General features: G+C 38.8%; 1 protein-coding gene across 1 annotated transcript in view; it reads left to right on the top strand.

Annotated features, from left to right (window-relative positions):
* The window catches only part of SLC6A2 (solute carrier family 6 member 2), a 60534-nt gene that overhangs the window by 4924 nt on the left and 29430 nt on the right, over positions 1 to 26180 (top strand). Inside the window, exons 2-3 of the mRNA XM_027685175.1 lie at positions 16263 to 16394; positions 20176 to 20413. Coding sequence (XP_027540976.1) covers positions 16263 to 16394; positions 20176 to 20413 — 370 coding nt within the window. The remainder of the gene's footprint in view (positions 1 to 16262; positions 16395 to 20175; positions 20414 to 26180) is intronic.

The following is a 26180-nucleotide window of genomic DNA, read 5'->3' as shown; positions in this document are numbered from 1 at the left end:
TTTTGTGAGCCAAAGGATTTGCAAGGTCAGTGATGTTCAGACTACTCATTAGGAAACATGTAATTGTTGGATTAGTCACTGGAGACTTACTGTATCATAAGAATCAGATTAAGTTTTTAATGAATTTAAGAATAGCTACAGATAAATATTTTAACAGTATTCTAGCTATCATAATACACACTTTTAATCTCCTCTGCAGCATTATTTTTAAGTGTTTTTAGACAACGGTATTTCCAGAAGAAAATGTTTGCTATTGTTTGCCAGCAATCAGCACACTTTAGCAGTATCTCACAATTTATTCTAATGATCCCTTTCCTATTCACACATTCATAAACTGTAATGCAGGACTGAACAATCCACAGCACAGGTACCAAAGGCAGCATAAAAACAAATCTGAATATTCCCAAACAGGGCCAGCACAAAGTCAGGAGCTGAGAGCTGTTGTGCATTGAGAACGATATCAGTGAAGCCATCACCTCCCACAGGGATGGGACCCTGGTTACTGCACTGCTTCACCAAAAGCTGTGGTGCTGACCAGAGCACCTTGCCTTTCTATTGCACTCTGCCTCCTCAGTTTTGCCAAGTGTCTGCCACCAAATTTAACCATTATTTTGGGAAAGAAAATAACCTGGCACTTTACAGTTTGAAGGTGGATGACCTTTTCCTTGTAATATCAGAGTTTATATTCCAAAATAGCATTGATGATGATAATAATAATAAATCAACTTTGAAGTAATCTCACTGCAAAGCCTACGCCAAGAGTTTGACTCATCAGTCAATCAAAGCTTAAATGCAGATCTAGAGATCTTGATTTCCTAATAAGGGGGTTTCAATTCCCATTAGCACATCAAACCAGTGACCTCGGATAGGTTAAACTGTTGTGCTGATCTCCTCAGGGTGGCCATGAGCTCTGTGTTCCCAGGCATCCTGTGACATTATGGACAACACTCAGTTTGTGTGGGGTGTCAGTCTGGATTCAGTGGCCAGCTCACACTTGCTCTCTTCCCTTTCCCACTTCATCTATTCTCTTTCCTTTCCTTGATCAGCCACTAATCACCTGGTGCACACAAAGCACAGATTCACCAAGGCTCATCAGCACTGGAGTTCACATTCCAGTCGCCAGCTGCTTCTCTGAAATTCCCTGTTCTGCTCTACATGTCTTATTGGTTCCACCAAAAATCTTCAAAACAGTAATGTCTGCAGGTTTATAAGCTACTGTGTCACACACCAGCTACATATGAAACATAAAGGATAGCTGAGAAGGAAGAACTGAGTCTTTCTCACCCAAATCTTTCATCAATTCTGAAATTCTTCTTTCTGACTCTGAGGTACGATACCATGAGATAGTGGATAAGTGTGACAGTGTATAGACTATCAGCTAAATACCTGGCTGAGCAGAGAAGTTATGTGTCCCTGAACAATTCTAGAAGCCTTATATTGACAATTTTACAAAGGTTCTAGAGATACACCAGCATAGAAAGGTTCTAGACAAGATGTTACACCTTAAGATGACCATCCTGTGATTGAGGCAGGGCAAGTATTCAGAACTGATCTAAGGGATGCTCCAATCAATCACTAAAACTTGTTTTCCAGCTTTCCTGTCAATAAAAGAGCTGATGTGATCCAAATGAGCTGTTCTGACAAAAGCAAAGATACCTTTTTTTAAGTACAGTGGATGCATGTTTTGATTACCACTTGAAACACTTTATTCTAAACTAAAAGGCAGAAAAGACATCAAACAGTGAACCTAAGTCTGTTGTTTGGAAATTTAAAATCTCTGCTAACGGTTTTCCCGTCCTCCTTCCCTAACTCCTCTTCATTCCTGCACACCCTTCTCAATTCTGCAGAGGAACTGAAGTATTGAAATATCCCTAGAAAGCCATTCCTGCACAAGTAAATTTTGAAAGTCCCATTAGGAACTTTGTCAATGCTCACATTAACCCCTATTAAAACAAATAGAGGAATCTCTTATGATTTGGCTAGGGATCCTGGTTTTGGATACTCATTCAAGCTAAAATAGCAGGCACTTAAGTTTCATGTGTTTCTAGTCTGCTTTCTCACTCACATCTTCTTAAGCTCTTTATTAAATTTGCTGGGAGCATGGAAAATAGAAAGGCCGCATTAGGAGTGTAGCAGCCAACAGCTCTTCTTTACTAAAGAAACCAAAATATCTCTAAAGAGACTGAGACATGGTCTATACGGTTTTGGGGCAGAATTTCGCTTTCATCTTTTGGCAAAATACCACAAATCTGTCTGTCAGTTTAGTGAATATGTGAATACAGCTCCAGCAGTCTAAAGATGTTATTTCAAGGCCAATACTTCCTCCCCATACTTAGAACAGAAATATGAAACAGAATGTTAATACAACTATTTACACGTAAGATCAGAGGGAACATACAGCTTTAGTGAGTTTTTAGATATGCTGAGAGGGAAATTATGATTAAAACCACTCCATAAATTACTGAACTTCTTGCTGTGAATTAAAATGGAAATGAATGACTTAAAAAATTTTGAGCAATTCTGAGGAGCAACATCAAATAGCTCATGCCTTCATTTTTTCTATGTCTAATGGCAAGCAAATCAGCAACTCCCAGTTGTAAAGCCTTTGTCCCAGGTTAAAAAATTGATTAAATAGTTAACAACTGCAGTATGGCTGTCTGATATCAATTTGCCCTGTAAACTCCATAGCATTTACATGCATTGTCATTATTAGATGTAGTTATTAGATGATGTTGTACCTAACTGCTCTGAGCAGTACTACAAAATAATAAACCATAACAAAATAAATGCTGTACTTGGAGACACACTTATATTAAAATATTGTAATTCAGAAGGTGGGAGCCAAATTTGAATGGTGTGTCTTTGTAAAACATTTCTAGGTCTTTTACTACTACCTCGCTCTTAGTACTTTCCATTCTCTCTGTACATACAGAATCATAGAATGATTTGGGTTGGAAGGGACCTTAAAGATTATCTAGGTCCAAGCATCTAGGTCCCTGCAATCTCACAACTGAATCTCAACTTCTTGACTTGGAATGTGACAACAAGAAAAAATATTATTGTTGTTATTTTTATTATTATCATCATCATCATTAAAGTTGTAAAAGAAATAAGTTGTATTCAGGACAAATCCACTGTCCCAATCCAGTTTCAGTGAAGAGTATGTAAAGAATCCAGGAACATCACACTGATTATAAACCTTCAGTTTTCCTTCCTCAGGGCATTTGAAGACAAAGGATTCGTGTTAGTAGCCTGTTACCCATGTCTTGACAACCTGTAATTCCTTTCTCCAACTACAATTCCTTTATCTTCCCCTTTCCTTCTTTCTGCCTTCAAGTTAAGTCTTGAACCTTTGATGGCAAGATTTCATCCTGATTGTGCAGATCTGATATACTGGTGCCAAGTCAGAATAGTTTCAAAGGAAGGCTTTATGACATTCAAAATTTGGCTGTCTAAAGATGGATATCCTTCAGGAAATCAGCACCAGAAGTGCCTAGATCCTCAGTACTGCTGAATAACCCCCATTCTCATGGAAATTCTGGAGACATAACTGTAGCATAATTCAGCATCTTAACTTCTGTATAGATTCAACATACTTAATTTTAAACGTTTTGAAACCTTTAATCGATAAAAAGGGGAAAGGAGATGGGAGGAACAGAAGGGAAACAGTTAAGTTCCTTGCCTTGCAACATATTCTTCAAGAAAACCATAGGAAAGAACCTCTTAACTACTTGTCAAAGCTATCCTTTGTTTTATTCCTTCTCCTTTCCCCTATTCTATATCTAAACAAGTTTTGCAATCCTGAAGCATGACAGAGGTGACAGCACAGTACAGCACTGTGGGAACCAGGGTCTTCCATTCAGAAGCAGAAACTGTCAGCAGGGAGGTCTGGCTACATAAGCCACACACTTCTTCACACTCACATTCATCCAAAGCACACTACCAACTTTCTAGTGCATGGAATTCTGTGATAACATATTACTAAACAAAACTCAGGCAGGACTGGGCAGGCAGTTGTCTGTTGCCAGTCCATAAATGTTTTTTTACGACGAGTGTTCTGATTGCTGGTATGTAGTAAGACAAGCTGCCCTTATTATACAGTAAGTCTTTTTATAGAAGATGGTAATTTCTCTAGTTCTCCTACTCCTTAAGGCTTTAGGAACACAACCACTCACTTCCAAAAGCACAAGTGATTGCAGAAGCTGTGCTCTTAATGTAGGTATTAACTGGTTTCTATTGTTTGGCTTTTATAATTGTCTAAGAATATATGTTAATTTAAGTGTCCAAAATAGGATCCAACACTCCCAGACCAGTGGTGTTAGACTACACAAACATAAAGCCTTTCTTGGAATGCTTTGTTATAATGCTGCTTCCCTAGAACAAACCCAGCATAAGAAGAGCAGTACTGGTTTGATCTCACCCCTCTGAAGGACACAGGAGTTGTGATTTCAACAGCAGAAGAGTATTACTGCTTTACAGCCTTTATTTCAGAGCTGGAGAAAACTATTGCATGATTTCCAAGCACTGGGTGCCGTGTCTTGCTAGTTTGAGAAACAGCATTTGTGTCACTGACGCAGAGGAGGGATTGTGGCTGGGCAATTGCACAGCATTCATCTTTACTGAAGATGGCAGAACTGTGGGAATGAGCTGATTTTCTGGCCCATAGGCAGCATGGAAGAATGCACCCTCTCTGCCTGCCTCCCTGACCATCCAAACAAGCCGTTTCCTTGGGCCCCGTGCACATACTGAAAAAAGCAGCCGAGAATTGCGCGTCATTTTTTGCAAGCTATTTTTAATTTATTCTGCACCTCCTGAATTATGTGAGTGTGTAAAGCACTCTTCAGTGATTTAACTTTTATTTCTCTTTCTCGTTTTCTCTTCTGTAATGAAAGACCTCCTGCAATGTCTATCCTGAAGCATGCCAAGGGTGACAGCTAGTTACTTGCCCTTGAGATCCGAATCTCAGGGAAAAAGAAGGATACTGATTCTGGTCAAATTCCAGTTAAACAAAAAAAGGGGAAGAGGCTGGACTTTTTCTGGTACACCACTCTACAGAGTAGAATAACGGAAAACGTTTTTCAGACCACAAGGTGGAGCAGTGGATCCTTATAGATGTTGGGAGATCCTAACCTGATAATTAATGTCACAGCAACCTACTGCATTTATAGAAAAAAAAGAATTTCTGGAGGACCTGACAGGGTGGCTCATGACTCTTAAATACAGAGCTGTCCCGTAATAGCAACGATAATTCCCAAAGAGACCCTTCTTGCATTTCCTGATTCATTTCATCTAATAGGATATTACAGAAGTGGCAGATTCTAGTGGTGCCTAATTCACACAAAGGACCTCACTTGTCAGCATGGCCACAATGACAGCAAGGAGACAATCCATTGATAACAAGGTGTTACCCCCTGAACACATCTTTTTTTAAAATGAGTGCAACATTAAAATGGCAATACATTCTCTTCCCCCCAAGGAATGATACAGGTGGTATCATTTCCAGCAGGTCTCAGCACCTTTTCTTCTTGGCAGAGGCATCATTATTTCACAACACAATAATTTCACAATTAAGTATATTGGGCTTACTATGATATTAGAAAGTTCAATGCCAAACGTTACCAAAACATCAAGTTCACAGCTTAGAAGCTACTCAAAAATATCTTTGCTGTGTGACTGTTCATCAGCATGCAGGACTGTGTCTGTGTACTGGTGGCCACTAAGACTGATGCTAGAAGAAAGCTCAAGAGCTCATGCCCTCAGCTGAGGGGTGATTACAGCTGTACACAAGCATCTTCTTTCTACAGTTTATCACAAAACTAAGGCATAGCTTGTGCTGTGCTTTGTCTCCTTTCTAAAGAGAAATGCAGATGTGTCAATGAGATTATGAGGCTGGTGTTGGTGAGATCAAAGGCAGTCTAGGACTTCATTTTGGGGAAGAGTTTGATCATTTGCTCCTTGTCTGCAGTTTGTTTCTCGTTTATGTATGGCTCTACAGCCTTAGTTAAAATCAATAGATTTGTAAACCACATGGGAGAAATCCTGACCCAGCTGAAGTCAATGGGTGATTTTTTTCCATTGACGTCACCAGAGCCAGGATTTAAACCCAAATAACAGACGTCTCTCTTTTAAGGACTCCTAAGTAGACAGAATTTCCAGACTAAGAATTATGTGAGAAGAAAAACAGAGTAAAGTAATAAAAAACTGTTCAGTCTAAAATGATATAGAAGACTTCCACTGAGGAATAACTGATCTTCACTCAGTACAATAGCTCAGTACTTTCCCTAATAAGCAAACTGCCAGGATTACATAGATGATGGTCATTATTACACAAAATGGATTTACTCTGTGAGAGTTAGACTGTGACCTCAGCATTCTCCTATGTCGGTCTCAAGCAATAAAAGAAAGTACTATTTTAAGAAGTGCCTTTTACTCTCACAGTTTCATAGGGACAAATGATTAGGCAAGACTCTTTCTAGCTTTCGAGGCTAAAGAGAAAACCTGGGAAAATACAAAGTAAATTCAAGACTAAAAGCCAGCAGGTAAATAAAAGGGTTGGACTAGAAGATCATACATTTTAGAGTATTCTGGGGCCTACTCCACATTTCTTGAACTTTTGAAATTGGTGGTTATAGGAGTCCAGCTGGCATCAGTTACTCTTTCTTGACTCTACCCTAAAAGAAAGAGACAGAAAACAGTTACCAGGCTATTCCTAAACAGCCAGTTAATCCTTCATGGTCTCATACGGAGGCTGATGACAAAGTCACTGTCTCTAACTTTGAAGTAAGAGATTTGGAGATCTTCAAGATCACCTACATTTTTCTTTCTAAATACTGTTTTACAGACATGATGTATTATGTGTTTAAAGCTGTTTAGAAATACAAAAAAAAATATATTACTGTGTGACAAGTTGCAAACACCAAGCTCAGCCACACTGATTTATCATAAGGTCTGAGTAATCAGTGAACAAAGTTGCCCAGCAATCTGCCCTACCAAAAGCTTGCACTGTGATGAAACAAGAAGGATTTTGCTTCAAACTTTTAATAGCTCTGCTTCATCTTGGCAGTGAGCTGTGATGGGCCCTGAGGTTGTTTTCACATTCTTCCATGGCATTTCAAGCTAGGAGGCCCTGTGCAGAATGGCAGTGATAAAGCATGTACTGGACAGCTTGGACTGAGGGGAAAATTTACTTCATTGCTTGAAGCCTATTAGGAAAATAGCCCTCTAAGAGCAAACATAGAGCTCAAGTTTCAGACTTAAATAAAAACTCTTGTCTGATTGATTCCCACAGAAGAGGAAGAGTAGTTGGAAGACAGAAAATGAAGGAAGGGTGTTGCTAGCCAGTACAGGTAGATTGATGCAGCACTGTTGTGGTTTCATAATGGTCCAGAAGAGGCTCAGTTTACCCTTTCTAGCCAAAGAATATCAAGAGAAGTAGTTCTTATCATCCTCCTGCTGCAGGGATGCTACTGAAAAGTTTTACTTTGTGCTCACAATGCCCAAATTCTCAGAGACCCCACCTGATGGCTCTGCAGTGCACACAGAGTATTATCAGCACTACCCTATGCCAAGTACAGACTTTTTCCAAATGGAAGGGTTTTCTATGAAGAATCCTGGACTCCTGTGACAGTTTTTGTGAAATTCTTGTGTTCAGTGCTAATAGAAAGGTACAAAGTAAAGAAGCCACAGCCATTTGGAAGCTACCCTTGCCCAGCCCTTCCAAAATATCAGCACAATCCAACAGCAACTATAATCTTTGATAAGAATACAGGATTTTGCCTTTTTGTGATAGTACAGAAAGTATTACACCATTACAAATAAATCTCTAATAAAGCCTGGAAGGAAAAGGAATGTTTTGCTTTAGTCATTGAGTCCAAAAATTGAAGTTACAATTTAGAATTGGATTAATCACTAAATGGTAAGGGAAGTTTTAAGTGTACCACAGATTATTATACTTGATTCTTCTCTAGCACAATTTCAAGGCATTTACCTCCTATTGGTTTGCACATTAATCCTCTTGAAAGCTGCTTGGCACTTGTCTAGAGCTGATTTAAGATGTCTTGGGCACTTTGTTTTACCCTGGCACGGTTATGAATCTCATACTGCCTAAAATGGGTACTGTATCCTCCCCAGAGGGTGCTTAGCTTGGGGGTTGTTTTTTACTTTGACAACCTGCAAATTAAAAGCAGTGTTTAAGAGAAACACCCTCCATCTGAGGTTGTGTTGTGAACCAGAAATTACCCTGTTACGTGTACAGAACAAAGCACGTTTCACACCCCTTGCCTTGCTGTGTCCATGAGCTACTCCTGTGGCTCTGATTAGCTCTGCCAGGGCAGTCACATCCCCTAGAATTAGGCACCCAACACAAGGGGCATAACCCAGAGGTGAATCCCCCCTGTACAACCCGTACAACACACACAGGACAGCGAGCAGCTCCCACAAGGGCAGTCCTGAGAATGTTAGAGTAGAAGAACCAAAGCAAGGACTAATACTGGCCTAAATGAGGAGCTGAAATCCAGAGAATTCGTCCCAGGCTCTTTTCTAGCAAGGTGGAGGAACATCTCAGGGATATAAACTTAGCATTCCTAAAGCATCGAGTGGGCAGCTCAGAAAGTGGGTACCATAACTTAATGTAAGTACCAAAAGTGCCTACGTAGCTCTTCGAGCTGCCAAGACATGAACATGCTACACCAAGAACTGCCTGCAAGGTGGCAATTTCAGGCAGAAAAGCAGGTATCACTATTACACTGTGATTAATTAGTTTAGTTCACTCAGTCTCTACAGATTATAAAAAAAAGGTTGAAATACTTGATTACAGCACTTAAGCATCTTCTCAGGAGGGGAATAGAAAGTATTTCAGGGTATTCTAATTCATCAGGGAAATCACTGCCACAAATCAAATGTCATATATCTTCAAATTAGAAATAATGAATTTATTTAATTATGTTTTATAGCAGCGAAGTTGTTAACCTATGAAACAAAGTAAAAAAAAAAAACAAAAACAAACTAAAGGATTTGTCTTGTATCTTCAAGTCAGGTTTGTATTTTTTTCTGTCTGAAACCCTGGTGTATATTAGAAAATTATATCAAAGTATCTAACAACCCATTCTGGCATCAAAATCAGATTGATCCATGAATTTTGAAAGCATTCATTTTAGTTTACAGCTGACTGAGGGAAAAAAAAAAAACAACAAAAATACCAAACACACAAATGAACATACAAGTTCTCTAAGAGAGAGAAAACTATGACTAACAGCCTGTATCTGAACCAAAGTAAAACTGTAGTTGCCAAATCTCCCTGGCACCCAGCAAGGACTTCCCTACATTTAAGAGACAGTTAAAGCAGATGAAGTAATATTTCATTTCATGTACATGACTATGTTCTGTATATCACAGAAACCTATCTTTTCAGTACATACAATTTAAGGAAAATTTTTCACATGAGGTTATGTTATTATGGATCTGGTGCTGGAATGCAGAAAAACCTGCTTATCTTCATCCACAAGCTCACAGAAAATACCTTCTGATGTCTTAGTTGAAAAATATTTTTAGCCATGGATGTTCTGCCACCAATAAATCAGGGTACATTTTGACAGACACTTGCTTTTTGTACATTTGAAGTACAGCCTACACCTTACATGGGTGGTTTTGTTGATATGCAATTGCAGGTGAATATATCCTTGTATCACCCCTAAAAATTGCAAGATTGGAAAAAAAAAAATGCCACGAATAGAACATTCCTATTAATAAAGTGATAGAATAGTATTATTTCCTCTTAATTTAACATCTCTTAAGCTTCCAGTCAGTCATGTGTATTGTGAAGCAGCAACATTCTCCAGCAAGGCACCTGCACACTGACCCAGCAGTCCAGTGCTACTGATCTCCTCTGGCTGGGACCTTCTGAAGAGCTTGTGAACTAGAAAGTTTGCTGTTTTGTTCCCAACAGTGTTATCTGTTCCAGGAAAGAATATTACCACTCCTACAACCCCTGTCTTATTGAATATTAGCAATAGGGATGTCATAAATAACAAAGTAGTCTACAAGCTGACTCCACAGTCCAGCTCACTTACTCTCCCATTTCTTGTTTAAACCAGCCAGGTTTAAACCAGTTAAAAAAGAAAAAGGCACAAAATCAAGAAGATGGATTTGGGCAGGAATATTAGTAGCTAGGCTTTCTCATCGTTACAAACTCCAAGTTATTTACTTACCAAACTACAGGTAAAACTCATTTATTTACAAACAAAGGGGCCAACTCCAATGGTGCCTCTGCTATAAAGGCAGGATTTTAAAACAAAAGCTCTCACTGCAACCTGGAAAGCAAATTTTTGGACTTTCTATGGTCACACTTATGGTAGATGATGGGAATTTTTCTTGCTGCAGCTAGCTTAGGAAAAGAATGTTGTTGTGAAGGTCAGCAGCGGGAACTCCCTCCAAAGCTCCGGGGCTCCCAGTGCGACACTGGCCGCCTGGGATCAACTCGATTTATATTCTCTCAAACCTACCATGTCACTTTATTTATTCTTTAATTTCCTATCAAACAACACAGGCCAGGGTTCTGTTCTCGTAGGTGCCTGCAATTATCTTTAAGCTACACACTGTTGTAAATGTGATCATTTTATTAATTTACGTAAATAGGACCTTGGCCAATGACTTGGGTGTTATTTATGAATGAATCATGCTGCTCTGAGTGGCTGGGTATATTTAACTCTCATTAATTTGTTCAGAATAGCTACTAATGGGTTTCTTGAGCTCATGACTCTTGTAACAAAAGCCAAAGAGATGACTGGGTTTCCATGGGGAGGGCTTGGGTAACCCTTTCTGTTACTACCCAGTGACCAGCTTATAAATACACTGAGCTTCAAGTCACTTCAAGTGATTTTGAGGCAGTAGCAGGTTAACGGCTCAAGACAAAAAATGCAGGCTTCACTTGGCCTCAGCCAACAGCACTGAACCATTTCTGGAAACTATTTGTTTTCACTTTCTTTTGAGTGAAAGGAACGCTGTTAAAATTGCAATTCTGAAAAAACTGAAGGCTCTGAGCCCGAGTTGAGAGTAGTAATATAAATAGGTTCAAATCTAGCAGCAATTTGTTGGAGGGAGTAGCTAAATATAAAGGCTTCAAAAGAAACATGCCACTCACCATGGTATAGCTCCACTGGTTTTATGATTCAGAAATACTTTCCATGAAAAAAGGTTGCATACTTGGAAGATTTTATTGTATACTTGGAGAATTTTATATGTGTAAAGTGCTGCTGAAATTTTTATAGTATGTCATGCAATCTGTTTTGCAGAAAAATGTTATTTTTGACAACTATAATCTATTGCTGGCTGGGCTCAACATCATCATATAGCTGCTGTTAACATCATCATCTTGTCTTTGACCTGGGGTTACATCATGTATCTCTGTCTTCTCTTTGTTGTACCACACAAACTCTTACTGCTTTTAACCTCAGGTCAGTAAGGTTTTAAGACATTTCACCCCTTCTTCCCAGGCATCAGCAGCAGGCTCAGAGGTGCCCTTGGGGGCTGTGCAAGCTTGGTGGCCTGTCTACTGAAGAGCCAGAATAACGTTCATGTGCTAAGAAATGCCTTCCTTTCTAATTACCTAGTTTTCTACCCATGGGGGTCTTGTACAATCTCAATTTCAAGATCTCTGCTTCAGGGACCTCGTTTTTCATTCACAAGACTCTGCACAGATTACAGTTCCCACCCATTTTCCTTGTTGTCCAAGCAAACTGCTATCAATGTATTACTATGTATTCTATCAACTGCTTGTTGATATTGTTTGAAGTACTATTTATTCTGTATAAAAAAAAACAACAAACCCACAAGCAGTGTTGATCAGATAGAGATATTAGCTTGTATTTCAGTTCACCAACTGGGAGATCTCTGTTTTTAGACTTTTCCTGCACAAATACTGGAAACTCTCCTTTCGGAAAATATACTCCAATATTTGCTCCAAGTTTGTTGTTTTAGCAGACATCCCTGCCAGTATAACATTTTGACCAGAAATAACCATGGTAACAAATGCAGAAGTCTAACGAGCACAAAAAGTTCAAAGTTGTTTCAACTACCCCTGTCCTGGCCTACTTCTTGTCTGTGCGTCAAAAATCCTTTTAGGATAACCACAGCTGTTTAAATTATCTTTTTTTCAACCATTAGTAAATTAATGCTTCTTTCTTTTTGGTATTTAAAAGTGAGATGAGACCTCCTAGTAGGACTGAGAGGAGTATTTTGAGCTTTTCTTTCCCACCCCTTAGAATGCTGGGAATGCTGATGTACAAAGAGAGGAAACACTCCATGTGGATTCTGGTATACCACAATTAAGAAGTTGTTTTGGCACTGAACACAGGAATGCAAAGCCTGTCTTGTATTTTGTCCTTTATTAATTAAATGCAATAGTTTTAAAAAAAAAAATTCTGTGTAAGTTTCCACTTGAAGTTTCACACAGATGGTTCTTGTAGAAGCTGAGGGCTTGACCTAACCTAGTTTTGCATAAGACACAAGGTTGTCTTAGCTCCATGTTTACACTGGTACTTTAAAGGGACATATATGGATCTTGTGAAATCTGTTAAGAGAGAAACATAACAGTTCACAACAGTCTAAGGCCCTTTTGAGATGCTTGTGACTCAGCAGCAAGTCAAGTATGGCCCTTGTGCCAGGGCTGTATTACAGATGTTAATTACTTCAGATTTTTAGTCGTAAAAGGAAATTAGGGACCATTAGGGATTGCTGAAACTAGTGTTGCCTGGTGGGATGCAGCTGTGTGCTCAGCCCCAACCCATCACACCGTGGGGGAGTGGAATCCCCTTGAGTGCTATCAGCATGTTACTGCCAAAGCAGCAATCCCACAGATTGCGTTCCCTCAGCTCTCTGAGGTAGGTAGATCTTGGCAAGCCAGTCTGATGTCTTAGCCAGACTGTGCTTCCCAAGAGTTCAGCTGTCTGGCCTATACAAATCTGACTTTGGATTCATGCAACTAAAGCACAGCAGTCTCTGTGGCTGGTGGCACAGGCAGGAGTGACACAGCTGACATTATGTCTCCCTTCCTAACGTTTTTGCCTTCATGGACAGGATAGGCATTAACAGCAAGGCTGCTCCTGCAGAAAAGTCTGGTATGATGCTCAAATTCACACGAGTGGACCTAAAGCAAGAGGCACCCCCAGGGTGCTGGTTTGGCTTCTCCCTGGCCCACAGGATGTTCCCACCTGCAGGACAGGAAGAAGTCTCCATCCAAACAACACCTTTTGTTCACAAGACACTGTACCAAAGCAGCCCTAGGATGGAGCCCCTGTGCAGTCACAGAGTGACAGCTTTCACACAGATGCTGCTTACAAGCACTTGCAGACCATTCTATTTTGTGGAAATTGGAATGATAGTTTGACCATCATTTATTTTCTTTGAAGGAGCCATGATCTCAGAAAGGGTTGAGTGAACACCATGAAATTTGATTCTGGATATTGGCGAGGAAGATAAAAGCAAATATAAAGATACTTACAAAAATACCTGATTTTTTAATATTTTTTACCTAATCAGAAGCTGCTAAACAAGAAGTTTCCAGAAGGCTCCAAAACATTAAGTCAAACTAATGTGACTAAGCACCCTTACTTTGGTATTTATCTCAATTTCAAAATACTTCAATCATTTAGTACCTGAAAAGTAACCCAGCTATGAAACCCTGCCATACTGTGTAAGTGCTCTTTGATGAAAATTACACCACACCTTATTAATCCCTTGCGGGGGCAGGGCGGGGGAAGGAAAAAAAAAAGAAAGAATACTCCTTTAACTAAAGCCTGGAATGACTCGCAGCCAAATAGATGACGCTTAAGCAAGCATGCCTAAGTACAGTACACTTCACAGTTCATCTCACTATTAGTCATACTTAAAAACCACGTATTTTAAACTAGCATTTAATAGGTATGTCCACTACGCATCTCCTGGATAAATCTTCTCAATTACAGATGTCCCTGAATAGGCATCATGTTTTCCACAGTCTCATGACATTAATCAAACAACACTCATGCAAACTCCATACCTCCCAAATACAATCTGAGTTTGTCAGTCAGCTCCACACACTGTGGCACTGTCGAAGGAAGACAAGGATGGCATTTCAAAGGCTCACTTACAGGAAATCTGACAGTAAAAGCACCTAAAATAGTTTTTCCAGATTCTAGATATAGTAAAAGCAATATGTAGTATCCCAGACTGATTTTGCTGAGTGTGTTTCAACACTGAAACATACAGAGCTCAGAGCTGCAGGGTATCAGGTGTCTGTTGAATACAAATGTTTTTTCTGTACAATATTCAAACATACAACAGTTCAACATGACAATCATAGAAAGCAGCTTAAAACAACACTAAAATATTATTAAAACATGTATTGCTGCTACTATAGTAGCTTATGCAAATGCAGGTTGCATTTATATTATAGTCCGTACAAACATTATGAATAGGAAGATTCTTGCCCCCAAAGGGATACAACCAATATATTTCAATTTTAGCATGCATTCTCAAAGCTTTAAGCTGTTCTTTCTTTCTGTTGATATACCTTGTCTCTGTTCCATTGCAAGATTTTAACTTTCAAATGACTAAACTTATGACTGAATGCTGAATACATTGTCCTTACCATTATGTTACAGCACGTTACTTTTAGAAGTAGATTGGTGGTATGACTAAGAGAGCAGTTTGTTTTTCCACTCTTATTCTCCAGTATATACTCAAAATTCCCTTTCTGAACAGTCATGTTAGGCAGCTTACACCAGTAATATCTGTGAAAAGCAAACACGAAAGGTAAAGGAACAACTATTCAGACTTTTAAAAGCACAACAATAGTTTCAGAAATACTTTTTAAATATGCAATTCATTCTGCTTACTCATGTGTTTCAGAAAGCTACAGTCATGCTTTCAGCTTTTTACCTTCTCTAAGTTTATAAATTTAGGAGCAATCCAAACTTACTTCCTTTTGCAAAGGAAGTTTTCAAATTACTAGACCAGCACAACAGTTTTTCAAGGTTTGCAAAAGTTTCTACCACTTGCTACTGGGAAAAGCAGACAAGCTGCTGGGTTTTTTCTTTTCTCTTTGGCTGAAAAATTGAACCACAATTTTCACTATCTGTTTCCTTTTCATACATAACTCCTAAGGACAGCAGTCAGTTATTCAGGATAAGTAATTATTCTGTCAGCAAAGAATGGTTTTAATGTTTTTTTTAATGTTTTTAATGGAGGCAAATTTTACATTAATTAAACTGTTCTTGACCAAGTAAGCTATGCAATAAAATAGAAGCTACACTTTACAGGTCCCGCAAAACAGAGAACTGACAGAGCACCCAGTTATTAAACGTGACACCAGCTATAATTGTTTTATAATACTACATGTAGCCATGAGCTGGATCATATGAAATAGCCAAGAAGTTTTCAGATAGTTTCTACATTAGATGATGCTTTTGTATTTCAGTTGACAATACATTTTATGCTACAGTAGCACTGATTTTTCCAGAGGTGACAGATTTTTGGTGACAGTCCAAACTCACAGGAGAACCCTCAGCCCAGTGAAGTGATGTGTTCCAGGAAGGTGCAAGCAGCCCTGGCTCTGTCCTGCTGCAATATAAAGATGCTGTGCTTGGGCCTACCAGTGGAACCTGGTACATCCTCCATATTAATGGCCACGAGCCATTGGAAAGGGAGGGTTATCTGACCCATTTCATAAGAATAAGGGAATTTATTACAGCAAAAACCAAAATATGTCATGGAAGCCCAAATTCCATATGATTGACTAGTAGTGATTAATTTTAAAGCCAGAGATTCCTGCAGACACCTCACACAGTATGATTTAAGCTGCACTTACAGGAACTCACACTTTTCTCCTCTGTTGATGGCTCTATACCCCCTTTTGAACTTTTTTTACTACACTAAAAAAACTTAAGATTTTTCATGGTCCCTTTCCCTTTAAGCTGTGCAGGTGTGTTCAGCATCATTTTTTCTTTTGTTAGGGACTAGTTCTCAGGGACACTTTTTTTCCCTTTAAAGACAAAAAGCAGAGGGGAAACGTTAGGGGGAAATAGGAGCTTTGGCCCACAGTTTTTTTTAGGGGTTCTGTCTCTGAGACCTTAAAACACAGGAAAGGGACAAGAAAATATAGGTTCTTCCTTCCTGATATTTGCTTTCTACTTCCCAAAGGCAATGGCTTTGTCTTTAGTCAGTAAATGTAAGCAGCAGAGAAAGCAAAATGTAACAAAGACTACAGTGTCTACTTAATGTCTTTCCAGGTGCTTTTCTTATTCCCTATATCCTCTTCTTAATCATTGCGGGAATGCCCCTGTTCTATATGGAATTAGCACTGGGACAATATAACCGAGAAGGGGCTGCCACTGTCTGGAAAATCTGTCCAGTTTTCAAAGGTAAGTGTCCCTCAGCACCATCAGGGTGCCACACACCTGTGATCACAAACAAAGTGAAGATCTCTCAGCTTTCACAGACAACATTGTACTTGGTGATCCTTCCCCAATTCATGAAGTTAGAAGTCTTTTTGTTATCACAGATGAAGCAAAAAATGGAAAAAGCCACAGAAATCATCCTCAGGGTGATACTTGGCTGAGTGCAACAGAGAGCCACGAGCAGGAGCAGGTCTGCCCTATCCTCCCTTTCCCCTGCACAGTAGGGAGTGGGAGGAACTGAATATCTCTAGGTGGAGGGAGGGGTTTGGCAATGCAAACATTGGAAATACCAAATCCCATCCAGGTCAGTTCAGCCCTGTCTTCCCCACTGACTAAGATAACCACTACTCCAATCAGGGATCATGCAGAATTCTCTGCAGAAGTCAGCACACCACAGAGGCTACAACACTACAATGTGAAGACTGTAGTTCAGCCACTAGATTTGTAACATCACACGAGTTCTCTGTGGTATCTCTGTGCTTCCAGTTTTCCTGCCTATGAAATGGGAGCAGTGATTCTGACAGACTTTGTTAAGTGGTTTTCAAATCTAGCAATGAAAAACACTTAGTAAAATCTGAACATTACTATTGAGTGTTTTCCACTAGGATTAACTCTCCAGCATTGCTGAATAAAAGCCTGTGGAGTGTTGTTTGTGCACTGAGTTAAAATCACTCTGGAAGTTAAAAATAGCCAAGTTAGGTGTTTGGATGCTGATCAGGGTGTTTGGCATTGATCAGGGATAAAGGGATCTCTCTGTGTGAAAGAAGCCATAGGTGTTCTGTACGTGAAACAAGTGTTTGTTAAGGAGCCTCAAGAATTTTCTTAAGCATTGCTTACAAGAAAAAAAAAATGTAAGTTTCCTTGTATCTATACCAGATTGTATCTAAAATTTTAGACAAAAGCCTTTTCAACACAGAGCTATCTGAAATGAAACCAGTCAAGCTCAGCTGATCTGAGAACCTTAAAATTCTGATCATGTTCATCCTGTGACTGACAAAAGCTGAGGAGCTTAACAATAGCAATCCAAACTTGACGGATCCGCTGCTTGGATATAGGTTACACTGAGTAAATGTTAGTCTTCTTTCTTAAAATACAGCTTTCCTCTTCAAGCAGTCTAGTGTCACAGAATAGGAAAAGTGAAGGTTTTCTTTCTTGCCAGTCAAACTCAAAACACACAGCAAAATCAGAGATATAACAAAAAATAAATTAACAAGCTAATAAAATAGGTGCCCCAAAATTTTTAAATTAATTCATATAGATTTACCTAGCCCTTATATAATCCCATCATGGGAGAAAAAAAAACTCATCACAGCACCCAGGAACCTGAAGAGCCTTGAACAATCAAAATTCCTGTTGGTATCAGTTAATACCTTTGTATGACAATGAGGATTTTGAAGACTGAACTGCAAAAATTAGACCTTGAGAATCTCTAAGTGTTTGAGCCAAATACCACTGTGCTCAGAGGTGCTCTATGTGTTGACTTCAGGATTGAAAAGATTATGAGAAAAGAAAATAGAACTTATTTCATGTATAGTCTTGTTGACATTCCATCCGTGTTTTTAAGCTGACATTTTCAAGGTGAACTAAACATACATTGCTGTTGATTTTTAAGGGTTCTTATTACAAGGATATAGAATAGCATAAGTTATTTGATTCTCAAAAATAATAAGCGTTGAGTTGTATCTGCACCTCAGTGTAAAGTCAGTACTTTTAAAGTTTTAACTAAAACTTCTGATAGCATGCAAACACATTTTACTGCTAATGTTTTGGAGTCGTTTCTGGGATAACTCAAATCTCTCACTCAAAGGAAAAGTACGCAGTCTACACAGATTTATAACAGCTTCTCTAAATGAACAGCTCTATAGTACTAATTTTAGCTGTGAATATTATTGCTATGAACTCTAAGGACTTCTAATGAGATGCTATCATAACACATGCAATTAAAAATATATCCTGTAACCTTTGTAACACAGTCTGTTTTCATCTCTGCATTTTTCCAGGGTCTATTTTAGACCTTGGGTGGAGCAGCATTGCTTTTAAGAAAACCTAGAAACAGGACAGCAAATTCATTCCTGAACATTCTCAAGATTTCAGAGAAGTGCCATTTAAGACACATTTGATCCAGTAATTTTTAATCTTGATATTAAACATCTCTCATTGTCCTTCTGAACTGGAGGAATTTCAGGAACACTTTTTTTAAACAAAAATCATCCAATTTCAGCTCAAGATATATTATTCATAGTATTCATATTTTTTGTATTATTTGTACTTTAACATTCAACTTAACACTTAAGAATTATCCTGTTGGGGGACTCCCCCCTCCTCTCCATTATATTGATCATAATATATCACTAGAGTGTTCATGTACTAGATTCATTTAAGCATCAAGGATTTGAAAATACATTTTCATCTTTACTTTTACAATTTTTCCTGTGTCAGGGAAGAGCAAACTGTTCTACAGATTAAAAGCCTCCTGAAGAGCAAAGAGTAAATTTGTACACACAGCAGTCTTTGAACTGCCAGCTCCTTCAGGGTCAGCATCTGTTCCTTATGCAAATTTTAAGCCAAGGATTAATACTCACAGTGTGTGCTACTTCCTTACTTTATAAAGGAATATGAAAGCCTAATAATCTCCAACCTCCTATGCAGTATTGCCAAAAAACAAAACTGGAAAAATTAGAAGTACAGGTTTATACTGGGGTGCTATGACAATACAGTGATGTATAAAATAGCTGTATTCTCTGTCTGTTATATGCAATACATACAGCTTGGGGGGAGGATTCAATGCTGCACACATACTAAAGGAAGAATGATTGAAGTCAAGGTAAAGAAAGCTTTCTGAACAACCCTGGCAATCAACTTCTGTTCTGCTCCAACATTAATACCAAAGCCTCCTCCCAAACCATTGGGAAATGTCCATTTTCCAATGGACAATGGAGGAGAACAGGCACACTCTGGGCCTTTCTTGCTAAAGGGTCCCTTCGCAATATGCAGAAATACACACTTCGCAATATGCAGAAATACAAAGCAAATGTTCAAAATAAAAAAAGAGAATGTTTACACTGGGAATTCTGTAATCCCGGGGAGATAATAAAAAGGTTTGAATGTCCATATGCGGTTTAACCTCAACTTGATATTCACCAAGATTATTGGCATGCCCAAAAACCACCTGGAGACCCGCAGTGGAATAGCACAGACTGTTTCATGCGTGTTTTGGACCAGTTACATGCTGATAGAAGCCAAACTGGAGAGTAATGATGGGAAAGAAACAAGAGAGGGATTGGTGTCTGTTCCAAACTAGTTCAGGGTGGGAACATGAGGCATAGGGAAACTTCATTTAAGTGTCAAGCTTTACTTTTCCAAGAGAAGTTGCCAAGGTCTCTGACATCATGAAGATAAAGTGAGTTTCACTCCTAACATGGGCTTACAATCTTCTGCATTGGAAGCAAATCAGCAATGGAGTTGTACAAGGGCAAATTTTGACATTGCTTAATTTCTTTTTCTGGCAAACAAGTGGATTTGATAAAAGCCAGTCATTTTCCAAATTCATTGCTATAATTTTTTGTTTTAAGGTCAGGGATATTGTGTCTGCATGTGTGTATGTAAATGGCAAAAATTCCTTTTACTGCTTTGAAGATCTAAAGTGAATTTGCAATCATGTATGTATGGCTGAGTACAACTACAGTGTTTGCATATACTGTTGCATGTCAACACAATGTATAATCTAGTTTTCCTTTGTCTTTAGGTGTAGGCTATGCAGTGATACTCATAGCTCTTTACGTGGGTTTCTACTACAACGTTATCATAGCTTGGTCTCTGTATTATCTGTTTTCGTCATTCACATTTGAGCTCCCCTGGACAAACTGTGACAACAGTTGGAACAGTCCAAACTGTACAGATCCCAAACTCTTCAATGCATCAGTGCTTGGCAATGGTACTAAATACTCGAAGTACAAGCTCACTCCTGCAGCTGAATTTTATGAGTAAGTGTTGACTTGACTTTGCTTTTTATTCAAAATTCTATGTCTAAGAGTGTTTCCTCTTGAAGGTTAGTTAGCACCTGGCCTCTAGAATAAGCATCCGAAGAGTAAGGTTAAAATGGAGTTGTAATGTTGATCTGTATTCCAGGGTGACTCTCTTGCCTCTGCAAGCTTTGGTTGCTCCTGTACTAATGCAGTACTTGCTACTGGGCAAAATGGAGTTGGACAAGACACGAATCTTCTCTATGTACCACTTTTGCTTTCAGTAACGTTGCCAGGGCAAGGAAACATAAGGACTGTTTCTCTACTTCCAAAATATTTCAGGGCAGACAGCAGACCTCTGTTTGCTCAACTGCTTCAATAGTTCAATGAAGCGAAATGCACTGAGCAGGAGGAGGGAGCCAGGTTATAGAAAGAGGGGCTTTTACTGATTCCTAAGCAAGAGAGCATTATGCAACATGAGTCAAAACAGACAAAGGCACACTCAAATCAAACAGTTGGAATCAACCCCGAAAAGGTGTATAAATTAACAACTGAACCGGAAAATAAATATATCAATCTGTGTATAAATATTTGCATTATGGACCTCTAGGGGAAAATGGGATTTGATTAGGAGAAAGAAAGGGGGATGAGCATCAGACTAATTGAATCAGCTGTTGAATTAATCTGAATAATCAGTTAATATTTCTGTGTTGGGAGTAAAAGGATATCAGGGCATGCACCTGCTGAGCAGTGAGTCCAACCCTGTAGAAACAAAGGGACATCACTGTTACCATAAATAACCTAGTGTGTGTTACACCATGGCTGGCTACAGTAAGGATCTTGAGGTCTCTGTTTATAGCTCTGAAACATTTGTGGCTGTTTCTTCTCTGAAGACAGCACAGGGAAAGATCAGTAGTGATACACAAACTGTTGGCAGGGCTTTGGGTAAACTAAATTCAGTGCTCTGAAAACAATATGGGGTGTTGAGTTCAAAGGAACTCACTACAATGGCAAATTAAGACAGCTATGAAATCTGCTGCCCTTACAATATTTGATGTGTTCACAAATCAAATGTAAAGATAGATCATTTATAGCAAAAGCCTATGTATGCATGTAGTCAGAGAACCTGACTTCAAAGGGAACTATAAGAAATTATAAATTCTGCGTCTTAAAACAAAGAACTACCTTGTTACAGAACTTTCATTTAAACATGTTTAAAAAGAGTTTCTTTAATTTTCTTGGGTTTAAGCCTTTGTAAAGCAAAATGCAATCCCTATATTCTTGCTTTGCCTTTTTATGATTTAAAGTGGTTCTGTGCATCTTCTGTTATCACATGATGCTTGGGGGATGATTGTGTAGTGGGTGAGCTTGAGGCAGAGTGGATTAATGATGTTTTGATTTAGTTCCACTGATCTGAGAAACAGCTCTATTTGTGATTGTCTCTACACTGAAACTTGAAATATTTTGGTTCTTTCTTCACTGTGAAATAGATTTGAGGTGCAGTTTTCAGAAGGTAAGAATAAAAAGGGAATTTGACATTCCATTATGCTTTGATTCCTGGATTTTGGGGCTGTACTTATTAGTAGGTAGATTATATTGCAAAAATGAGAAGAATAATCACTTAAGTAAAACAATATATAACATCTGTTTCCTCAGCTGTAAAAACAGGGAATCACAAGGGGCATTACGTTTACCTACCCAGTGTTTGGATTAGCTCATCAAGTCCAGCTGTACAGCTCAGGTGTGGACCCAAACTTGTGCAAAGTCTTAGTGTATTCAGATCCAACCTAATAAACCAGATCAGAAAGCAGTGCTGCTTCTCTTACATCAAATAACCTGACTCATGCCCATGATCTTCTTACAACAGGGAGAGCTGAATCTACCGATTGTAGCGTTTCCAATTTTGTGCCACAGGATCAGGAAATGGGAAGTGGTACAGCTTAAAAGTGGTTCTCTAGTTTGTGTACTTAGGTCAGAACACACACACAGAGTTTTGCCCTCTGGTGGGCAGGCTGAATGGGGAGCAGGGGGGCCAGAGACACCAAACATTTATTTTGCAGCTGGAGAGTGATTGAAAAGAGGTACTTCCAAAACTGGCTGCAAGCAGAAGGATGGTGTGATTACCCCTAAAAAAACAGGCACTTCTTCTCTTTGGGACGAGTCCTTCACACAAAACTGGCCTGACCATGAATTTAGAGTCGATTAATTCCTAAAACCCTGTAGCTGCCAGAGCTGACTGCCTCTATCTCCATCAGCACAGGAATAAACTGTAGGAAGAGGTGGGAGTACTGTGATGTGACAGTTCATCAAATACTTCAAGAAAGGTACCTCAAATTCAACAGAAATATGCTGGTTGTTACCACTTACATTGAGTGAGAGAAGGCAAAACTTGCAATCCAAATCTATCAGCTGTCCAGTATTTGACAGAGAGGGAAACCAGGGAAAATCCTCTAAGCCTCAGACTTGGAAGAAATCACTTAAAGTTGCAAATTCCATGCCAAGGCAGTGACAGGAGAACTTCCAAAAACATATTTGGCTTTTGTTTTCAAACCTCAAGAGTTGGGCAGTAATTGAGGTTGAACTGGTTCTGCACTGAGGCCTTCTAGAGAGTTTCATTTTACTAAGTCTGGTTTCATTTTTTCAGGCTTAATTGAGGCCAAGGTGCCATTGATGTCATAGGGACAGTTTCCTACAACAGGAAGGAATGAAACCTCTACAGTACTTCATTAGAGATGAATTATAAAATCAATTATAAAGTATTTGTACACTGGAAACTTAACAAAGCAAGCCAAGCCTAATAACAACTGGTGCCTTTCTGCTAGTAATAGCAGACATAAGAGAAACCAGTTAGGAATAAAACGTCAATTCCACATTTCTTTGGAGGCACACATCACTTTAATTGCTGCCCTCTTCAGTGGTTTGGAATTAAACATAAAATGCAAATAACCTTCTATCCTTTCCACATATGTTAAAATAATTCATTATAAGCCTTTTTTTTTTTTTTGGAAAAGCAGAAATACATGACTGGAAAAAAAAGTCCCCCTACCTACTCCACATCGCTCCTATTTAAATACTTTGCCTGAACACAGGTATATTTTACATTTGTTCTCTCCAACCTCGTGTCCAGGAAAAGTTTGCTACCATCTTGCTTTCATTTATGCTGACAATTAAGAAATACCAGTTTGGAAGAGCAAAACCACTATTCTTTTCATGAGGTACTGTGCCTGTAAAAAATCACGATCTGTTGTAGGAACAAATCTTGGCATTTTTTAAGAAAAAACAGTGAAATTATCAACAAATATATTAAGCTACAGCTACTTCCCTCTGATAATACTTTTTCTCAGGGCTGTAATACATTCTTTCTGCATGAAAAATAAAAAATACTTTTACAGGGAAATTTTCATGCCAGATTTAGTAAAGGAAATTCACAGAATTCACAAGTCTGCCCAGCTGTGAGTAATTGCAAAAACCTACCTAAGAAGAAGGAATAAAGACAAGATTCAGTCACAGCAGTCTGCATCTATCATATTTATTAACATAAATTTATAGGGAGTGTGTGAACCAGGAATGTCCTGAGAAAAACCTCACCATATACAGTCAAGGGTACTTTTATAGACAAATAGATTTGTGCTTTTGGGTGCAATTCTTCACCAGAAATGCCACCCCAGGCAAAGGGTCCACATACTTCAGCATCATATCAGATGGAGTGGCCAACACTGTGTGCTCCAAAGGAAGATATAGGAACCTGTCCCCTTAAAACAACTGTGGAGCAACTTTTCCCAAAAGAGATAACATCACTTCAGAAGTCAGCATAAGCAATTCTGCCTATAGATGCTTCTGAAAACTGAATCAGACAACAAGAACTAATTAGAGTGGATAGCTCTATATTGGGCCAATCACACCTGGTAAGAAAGCACTCTAAGTTCATACTAAACATGATCAGCAGCTCCCAATGTCCACTTTTCTGGACAACAAATCTCCACTGCAGACATCTGAAGCTTAAAGGGTTTTCTTTATTCAACATCCATACTATATAAACTAATTAGAGAGTTTGTAAGCAAGGAGAAATTAAGAACTTCTCCAGACATCTAAGGCTTACTCATGTTTTGCATCTTAAGTGAACGGAAATTTGTCAGATGTTTCTGAGAGGTTTGAAGTTGGGTAGCAGTCATCTATTTACCTTCATAGAGATCACACAACCCAAGACTAAGAATTCTAGACGAGTTCTGTACCTTCACCCCTAGAAAATACCCTGAATGTAACAGAAAAAAATCCTCTGATTTCAGCGGGTTTAGAATCTTGTACATTATTAAATACTTTGTGTGAGAGATTCATGGGCACATTGGTGAAATAGCAATAAGCAAGCTGTTTTAGATATCAATTCAATATTAACTGCACAGACATATTTAAGAAGTGTCTGGCTGCATTGGTTGCACAGCCGTAGATGGAGACTAATGTACTTGCATCAGTGCAGCTTGTGTATTTAATTTTGACCATGCTGACTTGTTTGGACTCAAAGTAACTCAATCTTTCTCAGAAACTTCTACTAGAAGTATTTTTTTTCATAAAATAAATACACAGCTTTGAAATGTATTTTTCAATATTTTTTCACATCTTCACATTTCTTGACCATTTACTTATATAAAGAGAAAGAAATTAAATGTGAGTACAGTGGAAGTCAATCCTTGTAACTGTGTACACACATTCTTAGGCTTTGGGCAGCTTTATGGAAATGATTCCTAAACCACAACATGCCCCTGTGTAGCAAGTCCAGAAGACATGAGGAATGACCACTTTGACAACTTAAATTTGCAATGGGTTTTTATGAGATATTGCAAATGTCAGGAGTTGCACATTATGCAGTTGGCTTGCTTTGTGCTAACTTGTAGGAGGAATTCTAAATGTTTAACTTACATACAGAATTCTATGTAGTTTGGCAGCAGTACCAATATTTACAGTCTCTACAGTAGCTGAGGTCAGTGCTGCAGCACCTCCCCTATATTATATTGCATTTGAAATCCAGGCAAGCAGAAGCAGAGCCTTTCTCTGTGGAGCATCTCCACCTGCACATATCCCTCCAGGCAAAGCCAATAAAATTGTCACACACAACTAAACATCCATTTATTTGTATTCACCTGTTTCTCATCAAATCATCTCTACAAGACAGTAGTGACATAATATCACCACTAGTGTTTTATGTGTTGCTCCCTATTGGGAAAGTGCTCATACATAACTGTCACATCTAAGCATTAATTCCATGAAAAGATAAAGTAACCTCACTGTGTAAAGGAGCCAGCATTACAACAAATGGGAAACCATAAAGTGAGCATTCATTTGTTTAAATGTGTCAGTAGTCCTCAGGTTGTGGTGCATGGGCCTGTTCCTGTGACTGATCTTTTGGCAATTTTGTGTCTTTCCATGCAGCTCTTCTGAAATCAGTAAACTTTGGAGAGCCCTGAATGCATGCAAGTGGGGCACCATAGCAGGGGAGGTCAGAATTGCTAAGTTAATGGGAGAATTAAGATGGCTAAAGATTTCAGTGAGTTGGGAAATATCATTTCACTCAATACAAATAATAATTTATTTATTACATGCCAGTCAGGGTGCCACTGGCAAATTATCTTTATGTAAGTGATTCCCAAAATCTAGTTTGCAGTCCATTACACACCTCCATTCTCCAACACAAGAGGGAGCTGAAATATCTTGAGAAACAGAAAAACCCAGACAAAGGTGTTGGCAAAAGACAGCGTGGTATCCAGAGCTGGAGAGAGCATGTCTAGCTGGTGTC

The sequence above is a fragment of the Neopelma chrysocephalum genome, unplaced genomic scaffold (assembly GCF_003984885.1).
Source record: "Neopelma chrysocephalum unplaced genomic scaffold, ASM398488v2 Primary Assembly neopelma1_68, whole genome shotgun sequence".
In the NCBI taxonomy this organism is placed as follows: Eukaryota; Metazoa; Chordata; class Aves; order Passeriformes; family Pipridae; genus Neopelma; species Neopelma chrysocephalum.
The sequence above is the reverse complement of the archived record's forward strand: the minus strand, read 5'-3'. Positions and strand labels throughout refer to the sequence as shown.